The sequence below is a fragment of the Strix uralensis genome, chromosome 1, assembly GCF_047716275.1.
Source record: "Strix uralensis isolate ZFMK-TIS-50842 chromosome 1, bStrUra1, whole genome shotgun sequence".
NCBI classification, from domain to species: Eukaryota; Metazoa; Chordata; class Aves; order Strigiformes; family Strigidae; genus Strix; species Strix uralensis.
The window spans coordinates 150,796,246-150,819,762 of NC_133972.1; the positions used below are offsets into that span (position 1 = coordinate 150,796,246).

General features: G+C 35.5%; 1 protein-coding gene across 10 annotated transcripts in view; it reads left to right on the forward strand.

The window, feature by feature from the left end:
- The window catches only part of VPS13B (vacuolar protein sorting 13 homolog B), a 491,200-nt gene that overhangs the window by 66,383 nt on the left and 401,300 nt on the right, over nucleotides 1-23,517 (forward strand). For all 10 annotated transcript variants that reach the window (XM_074885247.1, XM_074885238.1, XM_074885283.1 and 7 more), the window contains 9 exons: nucleotides 1,714-1,982; nucleotides 4,623-4,718; nucleotides 5,053-5,175; nucleotides 7,154-7,291; nucleotides 8,678-8,765; nucleotides 13,585-13,776; nucleotides 14,396-14,565; nucleotides 18,276-18,470; nucleotides 19,675-19,799. In XM_074885247.1, coding sequence (XP_074741348.1) covers nucleotides 1,714-1,982; nucleotides 4,623-4,718; nucleotides 5,053-5,175; nucleotides 7,154-7,291; nucleotides 8,678-8,765; nucleotides 13,585-13,776; nucleotides 14,396-14,565; nucleotides 18,276-18,470; nucleotides 19,675-19,799 — 1,396 coding nt within the window. The remainder of the gene's footprint in view (nucleotides 1-1,713; nucleotides 1,983-4,622; nucleotides 4,719-5,052; nucleotides 5,176-7,153; nucleotides 7,292-8,677; nucleotides 8,766-13,584; nucleotides 13,777-14,395; nucleotides 14,566-18,275; nucleotides 18,471-19,674; nucleotides 19,800-23,517) is intronic.

The following is a 23,517-nucleotide window of genomic DNA, read 5'->3' on the forward strand; positions in this document are numbered from 1 at the left end:
AACCAAAGAGACTTTGTGTTTACAAAGCATGTACTCACCTTCATGCATTAAAGGAGTTTGCATTATATTTGTGCTTTGAAGTGTTTAGAGGATGTTGTGGGTTGCTTACTAGGCTGATGTGCATTTGTTTCAAAGATTGACTGTTGATTACATAATGATTGTAGTAGTTTTATATTAGTGATAGAAGATAGGTGTATCTTCCTCTTTTTCTATCTTCTGTCTCACAGTATATAGATATTGCCATTTTAGTCTAGCTGTACTTCTGTCTTATTTTAATAGCTTCCAAAATACTAATAAATTATTGGCACCTTTTACTATTGTTTCTGCATGTACGCATACTGCAGCAAGAGGTATGCTAAATGGTGGCTCAGTTTTATGGCTATGTAGACCAAATGTTATGCGTGACCCAGGTGTTACACCTCCACATTTTATTCTCTTTTGGCAGACCTTCCACCATTTCTTCTGTGCTTGCCAACAGCAGTTCAGCTAAACTACTTGAGTCATGCTCCGTATCAATTCTTTTTCCTTCTACATCTGACAGTTCTGCCTCTTGTCCGTTTCCAGGACTTTATGTGCACCTCTTCTGTATTTCCTGTCTTTCAAGATTTACATTTGGATTGAAATCTGATCTCTTACATTTTTTTTGTAAAGAGAGCAGGAAGGAAGCTTGCATTGCCCTTGTGGGAGAAGGTGTCCTCACCTCTAAGCATGTGCAGAGAATTCTCATGAGTGTTTTGTCTTATGCTTTCTCCCATTGTGCAAGTGTATAAAAGATTAGACTAAAAGACTAAAGACTAATTAGACTAAAATCTAAAACTTCTAAGAATGGGATCTCTAAGTTTTTAAAAATAATAAATGGAAATGGAATATGCCTATTTCTGTTCTGAGTTAAATAATACATTCAGTATCGTTCCCCTGTGGGAACAGTACTGCATCCTGTACTACCTACGGTAATTCTGAAGTAGTTAATACCCCTCGGGAGTCCCGTAAGAGTGGTGATGAAGCCATATGGGCTAAGCTAATTGTGCTCTTTTTACATGCACAGTGTTACCCATTTGGATCCTGAATCTTAGACTTGTGTCTTTTGGGAAGTCTTTGTTTTGTTCTGTATGCTATCTCTAATATTTTTTTCACAGAAGACCAACATTTGTTTTTTTGACTCACAGGTGACATACCAGCTTTTTTTGAGTGCAGATAAGCCTGTATCTTTGAATACTTGAAAAACTGACTTCTAAATAAAGGAGGTTTTCAACCTTAATTTCTGGATCTGTGCTGTGTTTTCGTTTTCCTTATTATGGCTTTTGCTACTGAAGTCCTTTTTTATTTCATTTTAGAACTGAAAACTATAAGATTGTAATATATCGTTATTTAGTAGGGTTTAATTTGCAACTTCAGAAGGACTTTAATGGAAGAAGTCTTGAAAGCATATGATGTAGGTGACAAATTCTGGTCTCACTGCAAATTTATGATAAAACTATTGCAAAGAGCCTTAATATTTTTTTTTTGAAGGAAATGTGAATGATTCAAGCAAGTATTTGGAAACTTATATTCAGAAATTTTAAATTTCTACTTATTTTCAATTATTAGAAACCAAATATCTGTGAATGCTATGTGGAATACTGTCCTAGATAAATTTCACATACTATAATTTTGAGTGCAACTAATTTTCAAGCATGGTTGATTTGAAATTGACTTGACTTTTTGTTTTAAAAGGCACAGAAGATGAAACAAGCTCAGTAATGCAATATCCTACACAGTATACTAATCAAGATCCTTATCTGCATCAAGATGATGACCAGCAACAAGGATGGGTTTCTTGGGCCTGGTCTTTTGTTCCTGCTATAGTGAGCTATGATGATGAAGAGAATGATTCTAGTGGAATTGATGATGAAACAATGCTACATCAGCAGAAATCTCAATCCCTCAAGGATCCTATTATTTCAATTGGGTTTTACTGTACAAAGGCAACAGTGACTTTTAAGGTAAGTATTTCTTATAGAATTTCATAGAACATTTATTTGGCTTGTTGAGAAGGTGCATAAAGGTTATCTGAGGGCTTGTATACCACTTGATTCGAGATATTCACATTAATGAGTAACAAAAAATGTGAATGTTGAAAGTTCTCACATCATAATGTGTTGTTAATTGTGATGTGAGGTGTTTTTGCCACTTGAGCTAGAATTTGAGTGTGAACAGTTTCACCTTAAAGAGAAAACCACTTTATTAGATTAATATTTTTTGATGGGAGAAAAAACTTAAAAGGCTTTTTAAGAATGTTTATTGAGGTATTCTATTCATCTAATGTTTGTGTAAATATATTTCTTTATAAAAGAGTGTTAGCTTTCATATAGCTTATGAATCAAAGGAATTATTTTATTTTTAAAAAGTATAATATATACAAATATGAATTTAAATTGATAATGTTGAAACTATTTTCCATTGGTTGGAATTGAATTAAAGAAACAAAGGATAAATTTCACATATACTCTGAGCTATAAACTATTTACGTAGAGAAAGATTTGAGTATTTTCTGTGAACAAATCTCAGAATAGTTGCTGGGCTTCTCTCTATTCCTTCTGTAAGGTTGCAGAAGGGAATATGGAGAGTCTGACTAAGATATCGAGATGTGCTGACAGAAATAAAAAATTAAGGTTCTGAATTAGCAAAAAGCTTTTAACACGTGCCAAACTATATACAAGCAATTCTACGTGCATAACTATAATAGAAAGTGGCTCTTGGTTTTACAGTTAAACATACATTAAATCAAGGCCAGAACTCTTCAGAACAGGAAACAATAGTATTTCTGTGAGCAGCAGAATACCTATGGCTGATTTTTATGACTTTGAGCCTTTCAGATGAATTGCAGTATTTTCATAACCCGCGTATAATGTTTATGTTCCTGATTATACACTCAATACCATCAGCAGCTCTGTCCCTTTTCTGCCCGTTTGGCTTGTCATCTGTGCACAAGAGAGTGTTTTGAGGGGGCTTCGTGGCTACTTTCTCTTAGGTATTTTTGTTTGGTGGCGTAGCAGAGCATTTAGCTGCTCAGCAAATGTCAGAGAGGCTGAGACAAGTGACTTAAGGAGCTGCAGGCATTCTGTGGGGAAGTTTAATGTTTTACGCCTTCAGTCTCCTGGCAAATTTGGTTGCAAAATTTGAGGACATCAGCAAACATTCAGTCATGTTCTTTTGTGTCCATCTGCTTCAGCCTTCATTTAAAAAAAAAAAAAAAAAAAAAGGCTAAAAATAAATAATGGAAAATCTTTTCTTCCTCCTTTAATTATGTCCCTGGGACACCACTTAAAATGAACAAAGAACCAAATTTCTCATTTATCATGGCTCATCATCTTCTTTCGTTTGTGTTTTCTCATACAGTAGTAATTTTTTGTGTTCTTTCCTCATGGGATAAAACTCATTAAAAATAGTATGAACTTCCTTATTGAACGTGATTTGCCAGATTGGGCTTTCCTAATGTTTCATTGGCAAGTTTACGCATTTTATATTAGGAAGTGATAAAAACTACTTAAAATGTAACATTCTACATTATATACATTTTGAACGTGAAGTGATGTATGATACTAATATTGTGACAGTTAGGAGGAAAATGGAATTCATTGTTCTGCTTGCATGCAAAGAATGTATGGAATTAATTTGTGGTTCATATTTTGGTTAAAAAAGAAGGTCAAGTTTCTGCATTAGCATTCTGAACAGTTGATATCATTCCAGCTAAAAATCATGCCAAATTAAATGTAGAGTTTTCTAATAGTGGTGAAAATTATTCTTGTAATGTCTAAGTTCTTTTAATCAATTAATTGCTTTTCCTCTACAATAATTGCACACAGCTGAAGTGATCAGTGATTTTTTTTCCATCCAATTTTCTCAGACATTTGGATTACAAAATTTTAATTTGAAACAACATCCATGTGTATCCACTCTTGAAAATAATGAGAACTTGTGGATATTTTTATATAAAAATTAGAATTTTAACTATTTAAGCTGATGAACATAAACTTAAGAATTTTTTTTAATGCAAAGCATAGCACCTTCATTATTTTGTATCTCACTTCTCTTTCTTAGCTGCAGGTTATATGCTTTTTAACCTGAGTGTGTGTTTTATCACTTTAAATTTTTATGTTGAAATCATGCAAGAAATGTAAATGTATGTTTCTCTCAATTGCCATGACAAGAAACAAAAATGAGTATGGTTGTAATCAAAATATTTCCTTAATATTATCATGCTGTTTAATTATTTGCTGGGAAGAATAAATAACGTATTTATGGATTTTTACAGCCATTTATAAGCTAATTTGATACTATGTTAATAAAGCAGCTGTGTATCTGTTTCATCTTTTCACATAGCTTCTCTTTAGATAAGCAAACTAAAAATACTGTAGTGTATTTAAAACTTTCTGTTATGGCATACTTCAGCCAGAAGTTGCATATGAGAATTTCTAATATGGATAACGCATTACAGCTGTTTAACTGCACCTGTTTCCTGCTTATTAATAAATTTTGGCCTGTAGTTTAATTTGTCTTAATCGGTTCTGTATATTAATGACATTACTGCTGTTTAATATTAATATTAACTTATATAAGGTGTTTATCCTGTTGTTTCATAGCTCACTGAAATGCAAGCTGAAAGTAGTTATTACAGCCCTCAGAAAGTAAAATCCAAAGAAGTTATATGCTGGGAGCAAGAAGGAACCACAGTTGAGGTAATTTTCCATTGACAGGGTTTTTGTGATTCATTATAAATAATGCAGTAAATAGTTACCAATACAATATTTTAAAATTATTACTGATTTTTTTCATGTGTTGCTATATTGGATGTGTTCGCTACACTGGATATGAAATTCTCTAAACTTCTAGTGTTGTAGTGATCAGACACTAAAGTAATCCCTTCCTTCCAAGTGCCCTGTTTGATTAAATTGCTATTTATTAAAACTCTAAATATATAAACCTAAACATATTTCAGTTCACTTCTCTCCATCTTTTCTATTTCTTATGGAGTAGAATTCTTCAAAATATCACTTTTCTTTTCTTCACTAGGTCCTTATGAAAGGTGAACTTTTCTTTGATTGCCAAATAGGTTTTGTTGGTTGCCAAGCTATGTGCCTTAAAGGAATTATGGGAATTAAAGACTTTGAAGAGAACATGAATAGGAGTGATGAAGTGAGTATATTGAAATATCAGTTGACTTGCTGAATAAGCAATTCTGGTATGCTTCATTAAAATATTTGATTGCAAGGATTGGAAAGGCTGTTGTTACCAGTTGTGATTTAAGTTTTTTGAATATGTCACTGGAATATAGAGTTCAATGTCTATTCCTTACAGTTGGAAAGAAAAATATCTGAGAAGCTGCAAAACAGGCCTTTTTTGACAACTCTACTACCCCCCATCATTATGTATGTCTGCATACTTTGATCTTGTATAATAAATTAAAACACAGTTGAAAACCTTTGAAAGTACTTAAAATCAAGAGAAGACTGGAAGGGGAGAAATGGGAACACTGTATAGAAGTGTGGCTCAAATATGAAATGAGTGTTTTGCTTCATTTTTCAACAAGGTTGATGAGAGCAGTATCAAGTGAAGGAGTAAAACAGTTTAATTTCAATATTTTAAATAGATGCAAAGCTTCAATTACTTAAGTCAAAATCAGGTATCCATATGAACTTCTCTTAAAACATTTAATGAAGTGGTGCATGAAATCCTAAATTCAGTAATGAGGATTTTTGGTTGAACTATAGATAGAATAGTATCCTAAAGTACTGGAGAACAGCAACTGTTATGTATGCTTAAATAATAGCAAATTGCGCAGCCAACAACAGTTGACGTTAGTGCTCTGTAAAGTCTTAGAAAGTATTTTAAGGAGAAAAATTAAGAATATGAAGTCACTGTATATTAATGTTAAGTATCTTCCTACTTGGAAAATGATCATATACTGTACTATGAGGGGTATGATGGGACAGGTTCTTACACTTCCCCTGTGAGAGCAGCATGGTTTGGCATTCATCTCAAGCATTTGTATACAAATGCGTGCAGCACAGAAAACAAACACGAATAATTAGATATTCTTTCACAGATGTAGAGCATGACATTGTTGGGATTATAGAGGTGTGGTGGGACACACTACATGACTGCTGTGCTGCAATGGATAGACGTAGGGTTTTCCAGAAAGACAGGCTGGGGAGGCAAGGATGAGCCAACTGTGAAAGATGCTCTGCTGGCCTTGTTAGATACAAGGGAGACGTGGCTGGAGATGTGAGTGTGGACAGCAGCCTTGTTTGCAGTAACTGTGAGACCGTGAGGTATAAAATCATGAGAATTGATTTTTGGATTGGGTGGGTGGGTGGGTGAGTGAATGAGTTTCCTGTAGGTTAGTTGATAAAGAACACTTGGGTTTTCATCTTTTTCATTTTTGTGCCACCCTCTAGGGTGTGAATATAAGAAAATTGCTGCTTTTGTGAGAATGGTGCTGATGTTGGTACTGCCTCACCTGTTTTCTTTCTGTACTGCTATATTTGGGACTGTGCCTATCTTAAAGGTTCCAGCTATTTTGTATGTGGTTTGGGAAAACGGTTGGAAAAAGATCAACCTCACATAAATAACCTTTTTGGAAGAATAACCCTTGATGGAAAAGTTGTGTTGATTTAGAAGGATAGAGGGTTTGGGATGTGGAGAAGGCTTGTAAAGATCTAGATGAATAAAAGAGATAAGGTAGCAAGCGAGTCATACATTGAAATAACTTCTTATCATGAAGAGGATAGATGAAGCATCTGAAAGGCATCTGTCAGAGAAATGGAATATGTAGTGAGAAGATCGTGTATAGTTAAGAGGAGGAGGCAAAATCTGGAGTAACAATGATCTGAGGTTATTTTCTGTTGAAAGGAAACTAATATGTTCTGTATCATGGGTTGTATAATATTCACTAGCTCAGGCAGTTTTTATTTGAAAATAGGGAGGGAGTGGACAAGAACTTCAGCGTTATTTGAATGAAGTTATTTTAATTGTCTAATCTTCCTTCATAATGAAATAGGCTCTTGAGGGATGCTACCATGTCATTAATGAGTTATGACAGAATTGAAACTGCTCTGTTAACTTGACTGTATTTTTTTTTCTCCCCTGCCTTGTTTTCTACTACTTCATGAAGGAGGCTTACTTCTTTAATTGCGGAGAAAATTTGAGTGCAAAAGGGATGACGTACCTTACCAATTCACTATTTGATTACAGAAGTCCAGAAAATAATAGTATTCGTGCAGAATTTATATTGGATGCTGCTCATCATAAGGTCAGAGAATTACATTTTTCTTAGGAAAAGAATTTCTAATACTCTCTAATGGATTTCTAATAATTAGATCTGTGTACTGTTACTGAGGACTGATTTTCATTAGTTTGTCATGTTTAACTGAATCTTACTTTGCAGATGGCCAAAAAAAAAAAGTAAACCCATTTGTGTTTAAAAAAAAAAAAAAGAAAAGGTAACAAAAACATGTCCAAAAGAAACCTCAAACTCTCCTCCTGCCCCAAAAGCTGAATTAATGCCGTAGTTTCCAAAAGCACTCACTACAGAACACCTACAGAGAAAAGCTAAGATATGTGAGAATGCTAGGAAAAACTCAAGCTTTACCAGCACTTATTTCTTTAAATCCAATCAGTGAGTAGTTCATGGTCTTCAAACTAAGAAGTGCTCTCATGGAAACCAGATCATGGGCAATGTTAATTTTATTGTCCGTGTGCTATATTTGTCTTAATTAGAGGAAGTCTTGCTAATTCTGCCTTTGGTAGAGACAAATTTTCAGTCAACGATAGTCTCTGTTGTTGTAAATTGTGCAGTAAAACTTTATTCCCTGATTGTCTGTAATTACTAAAGACTGGATGCGATGACCAAGGTGGTCGCTTCCAGATGTGTTCATAGATGGAGTTCTAGGCTCTGTGTTATTGAAGAGGTAAGCCATTTACAATTTTGAATATATTTATTTTAAATTTAAGTTTTACTAGTTTCACCTTTTTAGAACTACTGATGAAGCATAACCTTGAAGAATCTAATAAAAAAATGAAATTAATTAGTCATATCACAAGTACTTACACATATTCAAACATTTCCCATGGTGTCTTTTAGTTTTAAGCTTTACTCTTTGACCTGTCTTTGATGCTTTTTATGATTTACCTTTTTTTTTTTCTTTTGGCCAGAGGGGAAGCAAACTTGGTGTGCAATAATGGATTAAATTATGTATAAATCCCAGTGATGGCATAAAATCTTAAATTTCCTACTGTTTAAAGATAAAACCACAGTATTCCTTAAATAAAAAAGCCAGAATGAATGAGCTTCAGTTTTCAGTGTATTTAATTAGGCAGATCTATTTGATGCAAGAGGTCAAGTGAAGAATATTTACCCTATTGAAGGTACTAATTAACTAGATGTTACTGATGAATTGGTCAGCATGTCCACTGGAATTATGGATGTGCCTTTGTGTGGCCTCAAATAGAAGTTACATTACCTATTGGAAAGGTGATCTTTGGGATAACCTCTGTCCTTTGTTTTGATAAGCCTTTCTGTGTGTTGATGCACAAATCCAAACATGAATATATCTCTCTCATACCAACCTATCGGTTGGTAATCTCAAGATTCTTTCCTTATACAACGTTTTCTTTGTTTGCTTTGCTTTGTTGGTAGGAGACATACACAGAGATAGCTGGAATGCAGAGGTTTGGGGCTTTCTACATGGATTACTTGTACACAATGGAAAGCACCAGTGGCAAAGGTACCTTTTTTTTTTATGTTTACCCTGTTAAATAGTAGAAAAAAAGACTTTTTGTGCCCAGCAGTACCTTGACCAACTGTCCTCTAATTTACCTTACTTTTACAGTCAGGTTGATCATTAAAATTATTTCACCCTCATTGATGTCTTTGAGATTAACTGTTTTGGTTAGATGTTGTTTGTTGTTGGTGTTCTTTTTTTTTTTTTTTTCCTGCATAAGTAATCACAATGATATCTTTTATAGTCAGTTGCTAAACTGAAAATAAATTTTTTTTTGTAGCACTGGTGAAGTTCTTAAAGTATGATGTCTTTTTTTTAAGTTGTCATTATTGACTTTGGAAAAAAAAATCTTTTGAGAAACCATGGTTGAAGAATGAAGTTGATTGTCTACTTGGTGCAGAGTATGAAAAGGACTGACATTTTCTCCTATGAAGAAAAATGCTAGGATGAGAGATACTGTGGAGAATTAATCTTTAAATACACATATCTGAACAATTTTGTGAGTAAATATTAGCCTAAACCATGCACATGTCGATATTGGCTAATTCTAAGTAATTTTTGAGATTCTTATCAATTCTTCTCTAAATCTCAGACAATACAGTGGATTCAATGCAGTTAGTAGTATAGCTACTTTTGTGAGTGTCACAAAAGCCAGGACAAAGGAGTTAATGTATCAGCAAATAAGAATAACTGTATAAAAATATATACATATTATCATGAATTGCAGTGTGATTTTTTTTTCCCCCCCACCCCTGGGAAGATTGTCATCTACAGCTGGTGCTCTGCAGTTTTATTGCCTAAATAATGCTTTCTTTTCCACCTGTGTATTTATTATCATGAACACTATTTCTGTGGACATCTGTTGGGAAAGTCTTGCTATTTTGTGACTGAACATTTATCTGTCCTTGCTACCTAGTCCAACTCATCTGGGTTTTTTTGGGCTTTTTTGTCTCTATGTAAGGGAAGTCTCAACTCCTAATGTCTTTGTTTTCTGGGCTTGTTTGACATTAAGTATAGAAGAAGTGGGAAACAAAAACTTCCAGTTTGCTTAGAGGATAGATCATGCAAAGCTTATAAAAATAAATAAATGCTGCTATTGCCTTCGATAGTAGGGGATACACTAGGTAATTTAGCAATTCTTTCCTGGCCCTGAGGCTTTCCTCTTTGTACCCTGAGTGTGATGTGAAGCTGAGAAAATGTACATTAAGTCGAGCTTCTACTGCAGTCTACTTCTGGTTTTAATAAAAAAATAACTGTTTAATTGCACACAGAACTTTTACATAGAGAAGTTGAAGACCTAGGGTAAGCCTTATCTCCTTTTTGAATTTTGGTGTGGAAATTTGAATATGCACAGACTCTTTGATTATGAGGAAAAATTGATTTTGTGGAGTATTGTGTCTTGTTTCTCTGAATACACAAGAAATGTAATGATATATCTTTTTCTGACTGTAACTAACCCTTTTCAGAAACTGCTGAACTCAGAAACTTTGGGTTTTTTCCCCTCAAGGCCAGGCTACTGGTATTTTCTGACTGCCATCCCCCCTCCTCAGCTTCTCTTCTGTTTGTTCCAGTTTGCTTTCTCAGGGCCTTCGCTTTTATTTTCTGCATCAGTTGTCAGGAAAACACCTCACAAAATGTAGGCTGTCTTCCTATCAAGCCTTTCTGTGTGCTTTTAGTTCAGTATTAATTCTCTAATTTCATCTACCTGTCTACATAAAAGCATGAATAGAGTAATTCTTAAATTAGTGGTTTAAATAGTTGTTATAGCTGTACAATCAAGAACTTAAAACCTGAAATTTTCCAATAGTTTTGTTCCTCAGAAAAGCAAATGTGACATTTTCTTCTGGTTATTTTTTTAGCTAATTTTTCCATATTACGAGTCAAATATGTAATTATTAAATAGAATGTGAATAAACAGGTGTAATTTCTTTAAAATGAAGGTATAAATCCCTCAAGATTTTGAAAATAATATAAATCTTGCTACATTTTGAATATGTGGTGTTTATATGAAAGTATTTATGAAAAAGTTTACATTTTACTATTTCTTGTTTTGACATTAACTCTGGTTTTAGTTACAATCAGTGTACACCAACTACCCCGAAAAAACCTAACCAACTTAAGTTGTAGGAGGCAGTTACTGTGATTGTAAGATTTTTATCTGTCAAGGCAATTTTGGTTTGACACATTCTTTGCACCTTTAACCTTTCCTGAAGCATACGATTACTGATTAAACCACAAGTGCCTCCTGGATAACATTAACCTCAGGAGTTTCATCTGTCACTTATAGAAATGCATTAATCACTTTTAGTATTTTGAATGAAAACAAGATAGTCATGCACAGTAGTCTTATTTTGAATTTCTGCCTGTCTTTCCAACTTCATTTTTCTAAATTTTTGCTTAGCATTTCAATATAGAATAGTAATTTGCTTGAAACATTGCATAGTCTTTTTCAGGATTTATTACAAAGGTTGTAACTTCAGTTCCATTTGAAGATTTGAATAGGTTTCATAAGGTAGTATTTTTCTCTCTTTTTTTTTTCTCTTTATTTTTCTTTTTCTTCTCGTAAATTGTAAACAAAACACCAAGGGAAGCAGAGGCCATGAATGCTCTCTCACTAACAACTTCTGTTGGGCTTTTAGGAACAAATTTAATTCTTCTGCTGGGTGTATAGGCCTGTAAAGGCCTGCAGAGCATTAAGCCAGCTCTGCGTCAAATTCAGCATAGTCTTGGTTTATTTGAGGACCTTTCTCCTCACCAGTGCTTAGAAACAAGAACATTTTATAGAGTATGATTTAAATGTAAGGGGAAAAAACCCCTCTCCTTCCTTCCTTTTCCTCCAAGCTAACTTCCCCCAATAAAAAGACTGTTTTGAATGAGTATAGTAAAGGAGGGAGGGAAAAGGGAGTGTTTCCCGGGGGGGTAAAAGATGACTAGGTTCCTCTCAGGGAACCAGAAATAAAACATGCTTTCTTCCAGTTGGTTTAAAAGTAAGATTTTCCTTGAATTTGTGAAGCACACCATGCCAGGCTGCTTAGCCACAGCTACTCAGAAGCTGACAGATCCTACATCTCTTTGACAAAGTGGGTAGGTCAACTGTCTGCAACAGCTGTAGCTCCCACTCCCCAGTCTGATGAGCTGAGCTTTGAGCTTGTCTTGCCGTCTACGTTAGTACGGACAGATTGTGTCAGTGAGGAAGATGTTATAATGAGAATTTGCAATTGTCAGGTTTCCCTATGATTTTGGTTTCTCTACAGGTGTGTTTAGTTTGTTACCGTAACAAAAAGGCAGGAGCGTATTAGATTTATGCAAGGAAATAGGTTAATTTGCATCTAGTCAAATTGGTGAAAAGCGGAAGGTTTGGATCTGTCTTGCATGGAGTAGGTGTACAAGAGCTGCATTGGATAAGAGCTTGGAAATCACTTTAAAAATATTTCTGTTGAGAAAGATCACCATGGAACAAGTCCACCACTAATACAGCTTTTGGTTTCAGTGGTATGATTTGATCATGAGTACAAGCAGAACGTTTCACATGGACAGCTCTGCAATTGCAGATGTGTTAAATTGTAGAAACCAAGGTGAAATTGATGGCAATGGCCACACACTTCCTGGCTTTCCTATTTGTCACAGTTTTGATCTGGTGGATTATGGAGTACTGCACTATCTAAGGAGCATGTGCCATCTAGATTCATGTAATGAATTAAACTGTCTTCGTACAGTTTTATCTCAGAACTTTTTCATTTTTATAGGTTAAGTGATCTCAGAATCCATTTAACCTTGATGCTTATTTTGTCAGATTGTTCATTTGTGTAACGATTAGCAAGACATTCAGTGTTTAGTGTTTGTGTCAAAGCACTGTCAAAGTGATGATTTATTAGAAAAAAACCACCAAAGTATGTTAGAGGTGTGAGGGTATTTTTTACAAGTCACAGGAAAACTTAAGCTTTTGAAATTTGCATAATTCAAAAGAAGAATTTCCATGAAGTGTGTTTGGATAAATATAATCATGCTGTTTGATAGCTGAGTAGCCTGTATACAGTGAATGTGTGATTTCAGTCTACCTTATTACCCTACATGTATATCAGAAAAAGGATAACTATACTTTAGTTGGTACACTAGTTGCCATTATGAGTTCAGAGGTTACAGATCTTTTAGATGCAGAGACTAAACCACCCTTCTATCTCTGTGGTGGTCCTTCTAAAAATGGTCTGATAATAATAACAATGAGAGAAGTTAATAATGATTAAAGAAGTTTTCATTCTTGCTGCCCATGCTTTACTTCATCAGTGAATGAAAGAAGGGTTTATCTTCAGTTGCCAGTCATGTTATGATAGTACAAGTGAGTGATTCTCATCGCTGTTCTAGCCCATGTACCAGCAGCTAGTCTTTCAGGGGCCTGTATCTGTATTTTCTTCACAGCATACCTTTTCCTTGATTGTTTGGGATCGATATCTTTGTGATAAACTGTAGAAAGTTTTGAACAGCACAGCTGTCATTGGCACCTGGGGTTAAGTTGCCACAGAAGTTTCCACACCCTCAGAGTCCCAAGCTTGAGAGATACAAAGTTAATGGAGGGGTTCCTAAGTTGTGCTGTGCTTGGAGGCAAGGCAGAATCTTGACCTGTTTGCTCTGCATTAAAAAAGAATCAAGTTTGTTTAAATATGTTAAACCAGTCACGGTATATTTATGTGTTCAATTTGCGTTGTTATATTTTCTGTATTTTTATAAGTCTGTGATCACAGGATTTGAAACAAAAGTAGCTGATAAATTTTATTATGTCCAATAGTTGGGTGTAATTTGTTGTTATTTATAAAACTTCTTGTAGTTTCTGGGAATCAGCAAGACCTTTCTTCAGTAAAGAGTGAAGATCTTGGAAATGTTCAAGAGATGTCTACAAAAAGCCTCATTGTGGGCCCACTCAATCTTCGATTGGATAGCAGTGCAGTACACCGGATAATGAAAATGATAGTTTGTGCTCTGGAACACGAATATGAGCCATACAGCAGAACTAAGCCAGGTTTGCTCCTATTGCATATATGCAAATATACAGAATTAAACCAGACCAAATTCAGTGCTCTTGAAGGTGCAACTTCCAAATAGTTAAACTCCAAATCTGTTAAGGAATCTTATGAGTCCAAAGAGCAAAATTTAAAATAACGATAAAGTTAATAGCAATATTCCCATCACTGTTGGCTATACCTCTGAGATAATTTCAGAGGTATATATAGATAATTGGAGGCCATTTGCTTCAATCACAAACCTCTTGTTGAGTAAGGAGGACTTATTTCATTGACAACTCCAGCTGAATTTTGGAGTCTTATAGGAGAGAGTATCCCTATTGGTATGTATTTATGAGTTTGAAACAATAGTTATACAGGATAAAAATGCATGGAAGCAAGCTATGGTAAAGCGTTAAGATGAGTTTCTGAGAAAGAGCTATACAGATTTCAAATTAAGGAAAATCCAGTTAGGATTGCATTTAGCCTTAGGTATAACCAGTGTGGAATAAAAGTTTTAACTATGAAAGGGGGGTAAGCTTTGCATTTTTTGCTAGTCCCTAACCATTTCTGAAACAGCAACTGTAGGAGACATGTTATATATTTTAGTCAAACATATGTAATCTTGATCTATTATAGATAATACAGATGGAAATAGAAATATGCCAAGCTCAGAAGAAGTAGCATCATTGGAGGAATACATTCCCACTCGACTTACAACGTTCACTGTTCTTAAGTGTACAATTATAATCCCTGTGGCAGAATTCAATTTACTAGACCACTTGATGCCCATAATCATGGGTGAGAAGGTATGTATGCACAGATACTTACTCAGTTCTTTGTATCAACATGTGCTATTTCATATAAATTTTCTCACTGGGCTGTTATTCCATGTGCCAGATGTATTGCTGAGTTCCAAATCAGTTTGGTACCCGTGAGCCTTTATCTTCAGATATGTAAGACGTGTGGTGTGTGCGGTGACTAGCTGGACTTGTAATCTGAAAGTGTCATGTACTGGTAGGAAAAAGGAATTTGGAAGAAAAAAGATTTTAAAGCATCAAGCAGATGGAAAAAGAAGTAGCTCCAACTTTAAAGTTTTTTATGGAAACCTTTTGATCAGAAGAGTTGTCATTTTGCCCTGCAGGTCTTCTCAAACTTGGTCAAGTCTGAAATCTTTGGATACACAGTCTCAATAGAGACTTCATAGATGTTAACAGCCAACTCTGTGTGTACTAATTCCAGCCAGGACACCAGCAGGACTTTGGCTGTTACCGAGCATTTAACTGCTGAGTGACTAGTTCAGAGCACTAGAAATGAAATTTTCTAACAACCTTGATTTATTTTATCTTCTGGATATATGTACTATAACTCCAGCTAAAGAGTCCTGTACTGGTTTTACTCCTATAGGACTTCTTCCTCAGTGCACAAAGCTGAGGTACTGTAGGGATGAAACAGTGTTTTGTAGTGAAGACTTGTAGTAGATTTACCTCTTGCAGCAGAGGCCGGAAGGTATCTTATGGCTAAGGGGAGGGATTGGAAGAAGAGTTAAAAAAAAAAAGAAATATCATTTTTTGATTGAGTTCAATTTCTAGGAATTTTCATCTGATTTTAAAACACTTCCAATGTGTTTTTCACAAGTGAACACTAAATGCATGTTCCTTGTACTTGAGGATGAGCTTTTTTTAATGGGATGTGTTTTGCAGAAGTTCTCAATAACTGTGGTTCCAATTGACACAACGTGAGTTAGGCTTTTATTTGTGAAGTACTTTGCTATGCTAAACATTCAAAAATTGATATTCAAATGGACTTCCAGAATTAGTGAATTATTTTTTGTATTAGCCTTTCTTTTCAGTGATAATTTATTGTCTAAAATAGAGTTGAAGTTGTATATTCTGAAGGTGGTGTGAAAAGAACCTTATTAGTATTTGTGAAGCATTTATATGTAAGAAAGGTGAAAACCACTTGGAAGAGTTGCTGTTGTTTTTTTCCCTCAGAGATAGATTTGAGTAGTATTACATGATGTAAGGCACAATGATACTGAATTTTGTTGATAACATAATAGATACCTTCTGACTAGGGAAGCACTGTCTAACTTGTGCTGTATTTTCTTATAGAATGTGCTTATTTACAGCATGTGTATGTGATTTAAAATTGTATGTGTATGTGCAAGAGAACAGAGGACAAAGCCTTAATTTATAGCATTTCTTATAGTGTGCTTGTACACCATTTTCACTGGTGAAGTGAAATACACTCAATAATATACACATCAATATTTCACTTGGATCACTAGTCTCCAGTCTGCAACATATATAAAATTTGAAGCATGTGCCATTTATTCAGTGAGTGTGCTTAAGGAGCGTGCATCTTTTTCTTAGACTGCTTATCTTTTCAGTTAAGCTGCCTGGAGTGAGTGAATTGGTGACAAGTCTGTTATCTCACATTCAGAAGCTTCTAATATTAGAAAATGGGACATTGCCAGGTGCCTAATGGGAAGCATTATTTACTTTCAGCCCAGGATAAGCCCAGTGGATTGTGGTACTTTTCACCTATAGGCATGGGCAGATGGTATTTTTATAATGGGAGAACAGCCCCATGTTTATTGTGGGTTTGAGGCAAACAGGTTGAATTAAAGTGAACTTTTTCGTTGTTGGTTTTTTTACTTGGAGTTTCATTTTACGTTTTCTGAACGTAAATTGAAGCCAAGCCTATTTAAAAAGTTTAAAATTTTGAATTTTAGAATTAAAGTTATACATACATCAACTTATTATCCTGTTTTGATACCAGTTGAATAAAATTTTTAGATTCATAGAGTAATTTGGATTGGAAGAGATCTCTGGAGATAATCTCCAGGAGTCCAACATCCTGCTCAAAGCAAGCCCAACTACAGCAGGTTGCTCCAGGGGTTGCCCGGTCAAGTACTGAATTACTTCCAAGGATAGAGATTCTATAAAAAGCTTTCCCATAGACCTGTATGGAATTGCCTGTGTTTCAGCTTGTGTCTGTTGCCACTTGTCCCCTCATGGTACACCTCTGACAAGAGTCTGACTCCTTCTCTGTACCCTCCCAGCCAGGTAGCTGTAGACAGCAGTAGGGTCCCCCTTTGGCCTTCTCCAGGCTGAATGACTCCAGTTGTCTCAGTCTCTCCCGAGAGAGAGATCGTGTTCTAACCCCTTAATCACTTTGATAGCCCTCCAACAAACTTATTTTGGTATGTTCATGTCTTGTACGGGATACTTCATTTTAATGGATACTATGAAAAATATAGTTGGATGTGTAAAATTGCAGTATGTATTTTTTTGGAATGTCATCTTTTGCTGAGATGTCTGATATGACAGTGTAAAGGCTAGATCAGCATGAGTTATGTATGGTGATAGTGCTTTGGAGTGATAAAAATGTAAACAAATATTTTACAGAACAAAATATTTTGACTTTGCATATTCTTTTAGTGGGTTGACCTTGGCCAGCTGCCAGCTGGTTACCTAGCTGCTCTCTCATTCCCCCTCCTCTACAGGACAGGGGGGAGAGAACAGGGTGGGTGGAGATGATAAAGAGGGGGAGATCACTTATGAGTGACCTGGGGTCAATTAATTTAATTAATTGCCAATTAAAATAGATTTGGATAGTGAGAAACAAAGACAAGAATCAAAGTAACACCTTTCCCCCATCCCCCCCTTTTCCCAGGCTTAACTTCACTCCTTCATTCCCTGACTCTTCTACCTCCCACCCCGCAATAGAGCGGGGTGGGGAATGGGGGGTTGCGGTCAGTTGATCTCTGCCACTCCCTCTTCCTCAGACTTTTCCCCTGCTCCAGTGTGAGTCCTTCCCCTAGGCTGCAGTCCTTGAGGAAGAATCTGCTTCAGTGTGGGCTCTCTACAAGGCTGCAGTGTCCTTCAGGGCTTATGCACCTGCTCCACCATGGGGTCCTCCACAGGCTGCAGTGTGGATGTCTGCTCTGGTGTGGTCTCTTCCATGGGCTGCAGGGGAATCTCTGCTCTTGGGCCTGGAGCACCTCCTCCCCCTCCTTCTCTGACCTTGCTGTTTGTATTGCTGTTTCTCATTTGATTCCCCCCTGAGTCCTATCAGCCTGTGTGGTGTTTTTGCCCTTTCTTAAATATGTTTCCACAGGGGTGCCACCAGCTTGGCTGATGGGCTCAGGGGTGTCCTGTGGTGGGATGGTTGCAGCACTGACTGAAGCCAGCTGCAACCAGCTGTGCCTGGCACATGGCAGCCCCTGCTCTCCCCTCACAGAAGCAGCCCCTGCACCCCAGCTGCTGCCGTCATCTGGGCACCTACACCCAAGACAACTCTGGATAAAGAGTTCATACATAAATTTTAAACCTAGAAGAAATTATTTTGAAAAGATTTGAGGATTCATATTACAATGACTATAAAGCCATGGTATCTGTAAACAGTTTATTACACTAGATTTGCTTGTGTGTATATGAGGTAAGAGTATGTAAATATGGTAGATAATACATCTGAAGTGTAAAAAATGCATGTTTTTCCCCCTCTCCCTTAGAACTTAGGTGGACTCTTAAATACCGCAAGTTTTCAGCCCCTGCGGCCTTTACCTTCCATCCGAATTTTAGTGGATAAAGTTAACCTGGAGCACTCGGTGCCGATGTATGCAGAGCAACTGGTGCACATGGTCAGCAGCCTCGGCCAGCCGTCCGACAACCTGCTTCATTACTGTTACTCACACTGCTATCTGAAGGTAAAAGAAGTCTTGAGATCTGTTTCTTATTGCAGTGTGCTGACAAAAAGTTAATGTAAGTATAGATAATACTAAGAGTTAGTAGGTTTCTTGGGAGAAAGTTTTCAGCTTATCTAAAAGGAGGTAAACACATTTCACAGAATGTTGTTATTTGGGATTGCTGCTTCTGACCTGCGCCAAACATTTTGTAATATGAGCAGAGAACTTAACATGAGGAAACTAACTACACAGACTGAAGCCCCAAAGTCTTTGTAACAAGATTGGGTTAAAAGAATTTGGGAAGAAACCCTTCCCCTCTTCTAGGATAATGCTCATAGAATATGTAGATGGCAGTGAATTACACTTGAGAACCTGATGCGATGTTATGAGGAAAAAAATCACTTCTAGTAGTATTGGTAGAGCAAAACCATGATAGTGAAGGTGTACAATCAAAAACTGTTGCCACACAATTTCATTGTTTTTCATTATAAGAGGAAAAACCTCTGAATGTTCTCAGTTAAATATCCATTATGTGAAATGAGTTCTTATTGTGAGGTTGGGGGAAGTTTAAGAAGCTACTGAAAAAATGCTTTGAGATTATTCAGTTGCCATCTGCTGAAATGTTAGCGGAATGAAAAAGTGAAATCTCAAGACAGGTTTTAAAACAGGCCTTCCAGCCTTTTAGGATGTGCTCAGGCAGTTTGAAACCTGTTGGGTGCAGCATGGTGGTACAGCATGTTAAAAAGTCAACTCTACAACCATTTGTTTTTCATACTGAACAAGGAAAAATCATAAAGAATAGTTGTGATAAACCTTTCTTTACATGCTTTTATTAAGAAAAAAAGCTTTGAAGGGAAGCTTCTCATTTCCTTAAATACCTCTCTTTTAGGCCAATGTTGTTATAATGACTCTTTAGGATATAGAATAATGTATTTTAGTTGATAAATTACAATTCAGAATTTTTTAAAAATTCAGTAGAGTGTAGTCAACACATGTTTTGAGCGAAGAAAATATTTTTATATGTATTCCTGTTGGGACATTATTTTAGGTAGATTTTTCTAGTTATATTTGTGTTTGGGTGAAAAAGAGTTATCTAAAAATAATACACAATTTATTTCATTTTTATTGAGTATATTTTAAAATGTGTATGTTATGTTATGAAAGTAAATTGAAAGTGATCTAATCATGTGATAGTATGCCCTTTGACCACCTTAATTTGTTTCAGATATTTGGTTTTCAAGCAGCACTGACTTCTTTGGATAGTAAAGGACTGTACTGCTTCCCTGTTCCAGTTATCCCCTCATTCAGTACTGCTGTTTATGGCAAGCTGATCAAGTTTCCAAAATATTGGTGAGCATTAAGAATGTACAGTGTATTTAAGTAATGTGCACGACTACTTTTGTGTTTCTGTTGAGTGGTTTAAAAATGTTAAACTCTATATATATCCCTAAACTTCTTGGTCTCTTCTGTCGTATTCTACTGTTAAGTCTGTTATTAATAAATTTCTTTGTAAGGATAGATGTTAATAAACATTTTAGACCCTTGTTTGGTTGAGAGAACAGGCTATGCAAGCCCTGTAGTAATTGGCTTCCTTCTAGACCTTGTAGAATTCTGTGAACCAGTATCCATTCTTCCTTGAGTGGATACAAAAGCTGAAGTTTTATACTGATGGCAAGCTTGATGTGTGTAACTGAACAGGTCAGCTCTTTCTGTTATAAAGTTGACCAACTAAAAAGCAACAAATGGGGGGAAAAAAACCCCAAACAACAAAGCACCCCAACCCCACAAAAAGATAGTCTCTACTAGATTTTTATTTCTGTTACTCATTACAGTTGGAAGTGTTTTAACATTGTGATCAGGTGTTAAGCTGTTTGTAGTAGTTCGGATTTTAAACGCAAACACTTTTGTTCTGAAAACAATTCTGTTCTTTATTATGAAATGAGCTATATAAAAAAATATTTTTTTAACTTTAATGCCATGAAAATTCAGAATTTAAGTTTAGCTCTACACGTTAAATCTTGTGATCATAAATGTCAGCGTGTAATAGTTTTTGTTAATAAATTGTGTTCATAAAAACTATTTTCAAGAAAATGCATTTTGGCAATACTTTTGACAGGACATTCGTTTTCTTTATCCCTCATTTTGAGCAGTAGCTGATTGTAACTTTATGACTAGATCTATACAAAGAATCTTAAAAAAAGCGAACGTAACAGGAAAACAGGTTAATGTGCTAAATACTTTGGCTTCAAACATTCTGTGTTATATAGCTAATTTGTAACATTAATTTGTTTGTGAAATTTTAATGGATTATAAAAAAAAAGCTGTGATACTGTGTTAAATAAGAGGTTTTTAGCATAATCAGCACACCACCAGGTGGTAGCAGCCTAATTGACTTTCTCATGTTTTCCATCAGTAGTTTACAAAAGTACTAACCCCTTCAAATGAATTGCCTTTCTGTTCAGTGTTTTGCTAATAAATACTAAATGTTACCAGAATAACCCATAGCCAGCACTAAGCAGGGTACTTCACTACTCTAGTAGGATTGACAGCCTTTCCTGACATGACCTGATATTTAACGCTAAGCTCTGGTTAGTCATCCTTGTTAGTAAATTGTAGAAATAAATCAGTGCTTAACGGTGAACTTAAATTTATTTACTACATTATGAAACCTGTGGTTAAATGTGCAAAATAAAAAAAAATGTTTTAGAGATGAAAAATAGTTGAAAAAACCCCTGTCATCTGACAAATTCATGGTATTCAAGTGCTAGTGCTTTCTCATGAGTGCACTTGTGCTCTCTTTTACACGTGCTTGTGCTCGCTGTGCTCATCTTGCTCACTCATGCTTGCTTTCTCATGGTTTTCCACATGCACCGTTGCATGCTGGCCATCATGCTCTGTCTCATGTGTGCATGGTCTTGCGCTAGCATTCTCTCTCATGTGTTCTCTGCTTCTTTCTCATGCTTCCTGTCCTGCTCCATTTCTTTCTCTCTCTTTTAAAAATACATTGTATTATGATGTGTGCCCAGCTGGAAAATAAAGTATGGTAGTCTTACAACATAGAAAAATAAAAACGAGCAGTAGTTTTGAGGAGTGGAGGCAGGGGAATGGTCCTGCCTAAAATAGCAGATCATCTATCAGCATTTATTAGTACATCTTGTAAGACTAACACTTATTGTGGTCGAGTGTATTTTAAAATAATTTTAATAGCTTTCTCACTTTTTTCTGTGATATATATCTTTCTAAAGCTTATTTATTTATTAACAGTGTGAAATAATTATATAAAATTAACTTATTCCAACAATTTATCTAAACTAAGCAACACCAATTTGCGGGTAATAAAGTAGAAAAACAAATGAGTACAGCAGCAGCCTGGTTAAATGAAGTGTAGTTTGAAGTGAATAAAACTCCAGATGAAACACATCAAATAGCACTTGAACTAAATCGAAATCAGCATGAGGACTGAGAGCTTCATTGAAGTCATGCAGTGAGTGAGAATTAGTCTGGTAGGATAACCTGGTAATGTCATTAAACTTCAATTCAGTCCTTCCCCCCAAATTATACCACCTGCTTTATTTGGATTTTTAGATTTCACATTCCAGGGTTTCTTAAAGTACACACATCTGATGCTACATGTGTTCTTCTGTTTCTTTGTAGAAAATATATACCACAGGCCATACCTTTTAAAAACAAAGACATTTTATGAACTGTTATGGAATCCCTCAGGTAGTATGTTTTGAGTTAGCAGTGAAAATCTCAACTTTATTTCTGACATAAATCAGTAGAATAGCTTTCTTTTCTAGTTTCAATATAATAATCTCCAAATGTGTATGGTATATAAAATACTGCAGTAATATTTATTTTTTGAAACTAGTTGATAAATATTGGTAGCATGTTTTAACAGATAAAATTTCAGCAACATCAGCCCAGTAAAATCCAGTAAAGAACCATAAATGCTGCAAAAGTGCTATTTCGTTTACCTACTAGATTGATGTCTGGTTTAATTTCAGTTAATACACTTTCTTATAAAAGAAATATGCTCAGGCTCACTAGTTAACTAAGTCTCAGATATCTTTTAAATTGTATAGCTAATCTATTTTTATATGAAAGTAAAAACATCTGGTCTTTTGTTTTTGTCAAGCATAACAAGATGCAAAATACAATGTTAATGTCAATATTTTACAACTACTTTATGTAGTGTTGCATGCCAGACTGTAAAGAAGCTTTCAAAGCTTTCAGGAGAATGTCTAAAACCAACTGAGAATTAGCGGAATATGGTTAAAAGCCTAGAATGAATGACAAGAATGTTTATAGTCAAACAAATCTTGAGAGGAATTAGCTGATTTCTTTTTCTTTTTTACTTCTGGCTACAATGTCTGTGGTAACAAATGAGGTAATCTAGTGTAAGACACTTTAGTGTTATAACCCACTATCACTTAAAAAATACTTCTTTGTTGTAGTTATGAAGAATATTGAAGTAACATTAAGGAATATATATTCTGAATAGCCTTTGTTTTTCTGATGTCTGGATTGATAGTGAAGTGTCATCTGTATATTGTGAGCTAGATACTGGTCCAGTTATATGTGTGTGTTTTATTGCTTTTTTCTTTTCTTGACCTGTTGTCTCTAAATTCCCTTTCTGTGACAAGTGTTCCAGACTCTTGTTTTCCTTTATTGGGTCTCTGGGAAGGTTCTCACTGTCTCCACTTGTGACAGCATTTGAGACTCTAAACACTGGTGAAATAAGGTTATAAATGGGGATGATGTGATGTATCCTTTCTATTCAGCTTCTTGGTCCAGTAGTCTGCTTTCAAGTGGTCTGTTTCCTTGATAATGAGTCTCCTCTTTCTCATTTCGAGACCAGAGCTTCTGGTTTACTGCCTGCAAGGAAGCACCAGTACAGACTTGACTAATAGCTGGTCATGTGAAGTTTGAGTGTGTGACTGAACCTTTAATGAAGAAGTTGGGGACCTGCTGGGGAAATCAGTATCTAGGATTTAATGGCCTGCACTTTAATTATTAGAGAGTACAGAGCAGATAATTGTTAATCTATTTGGAATAGAAACTTGCA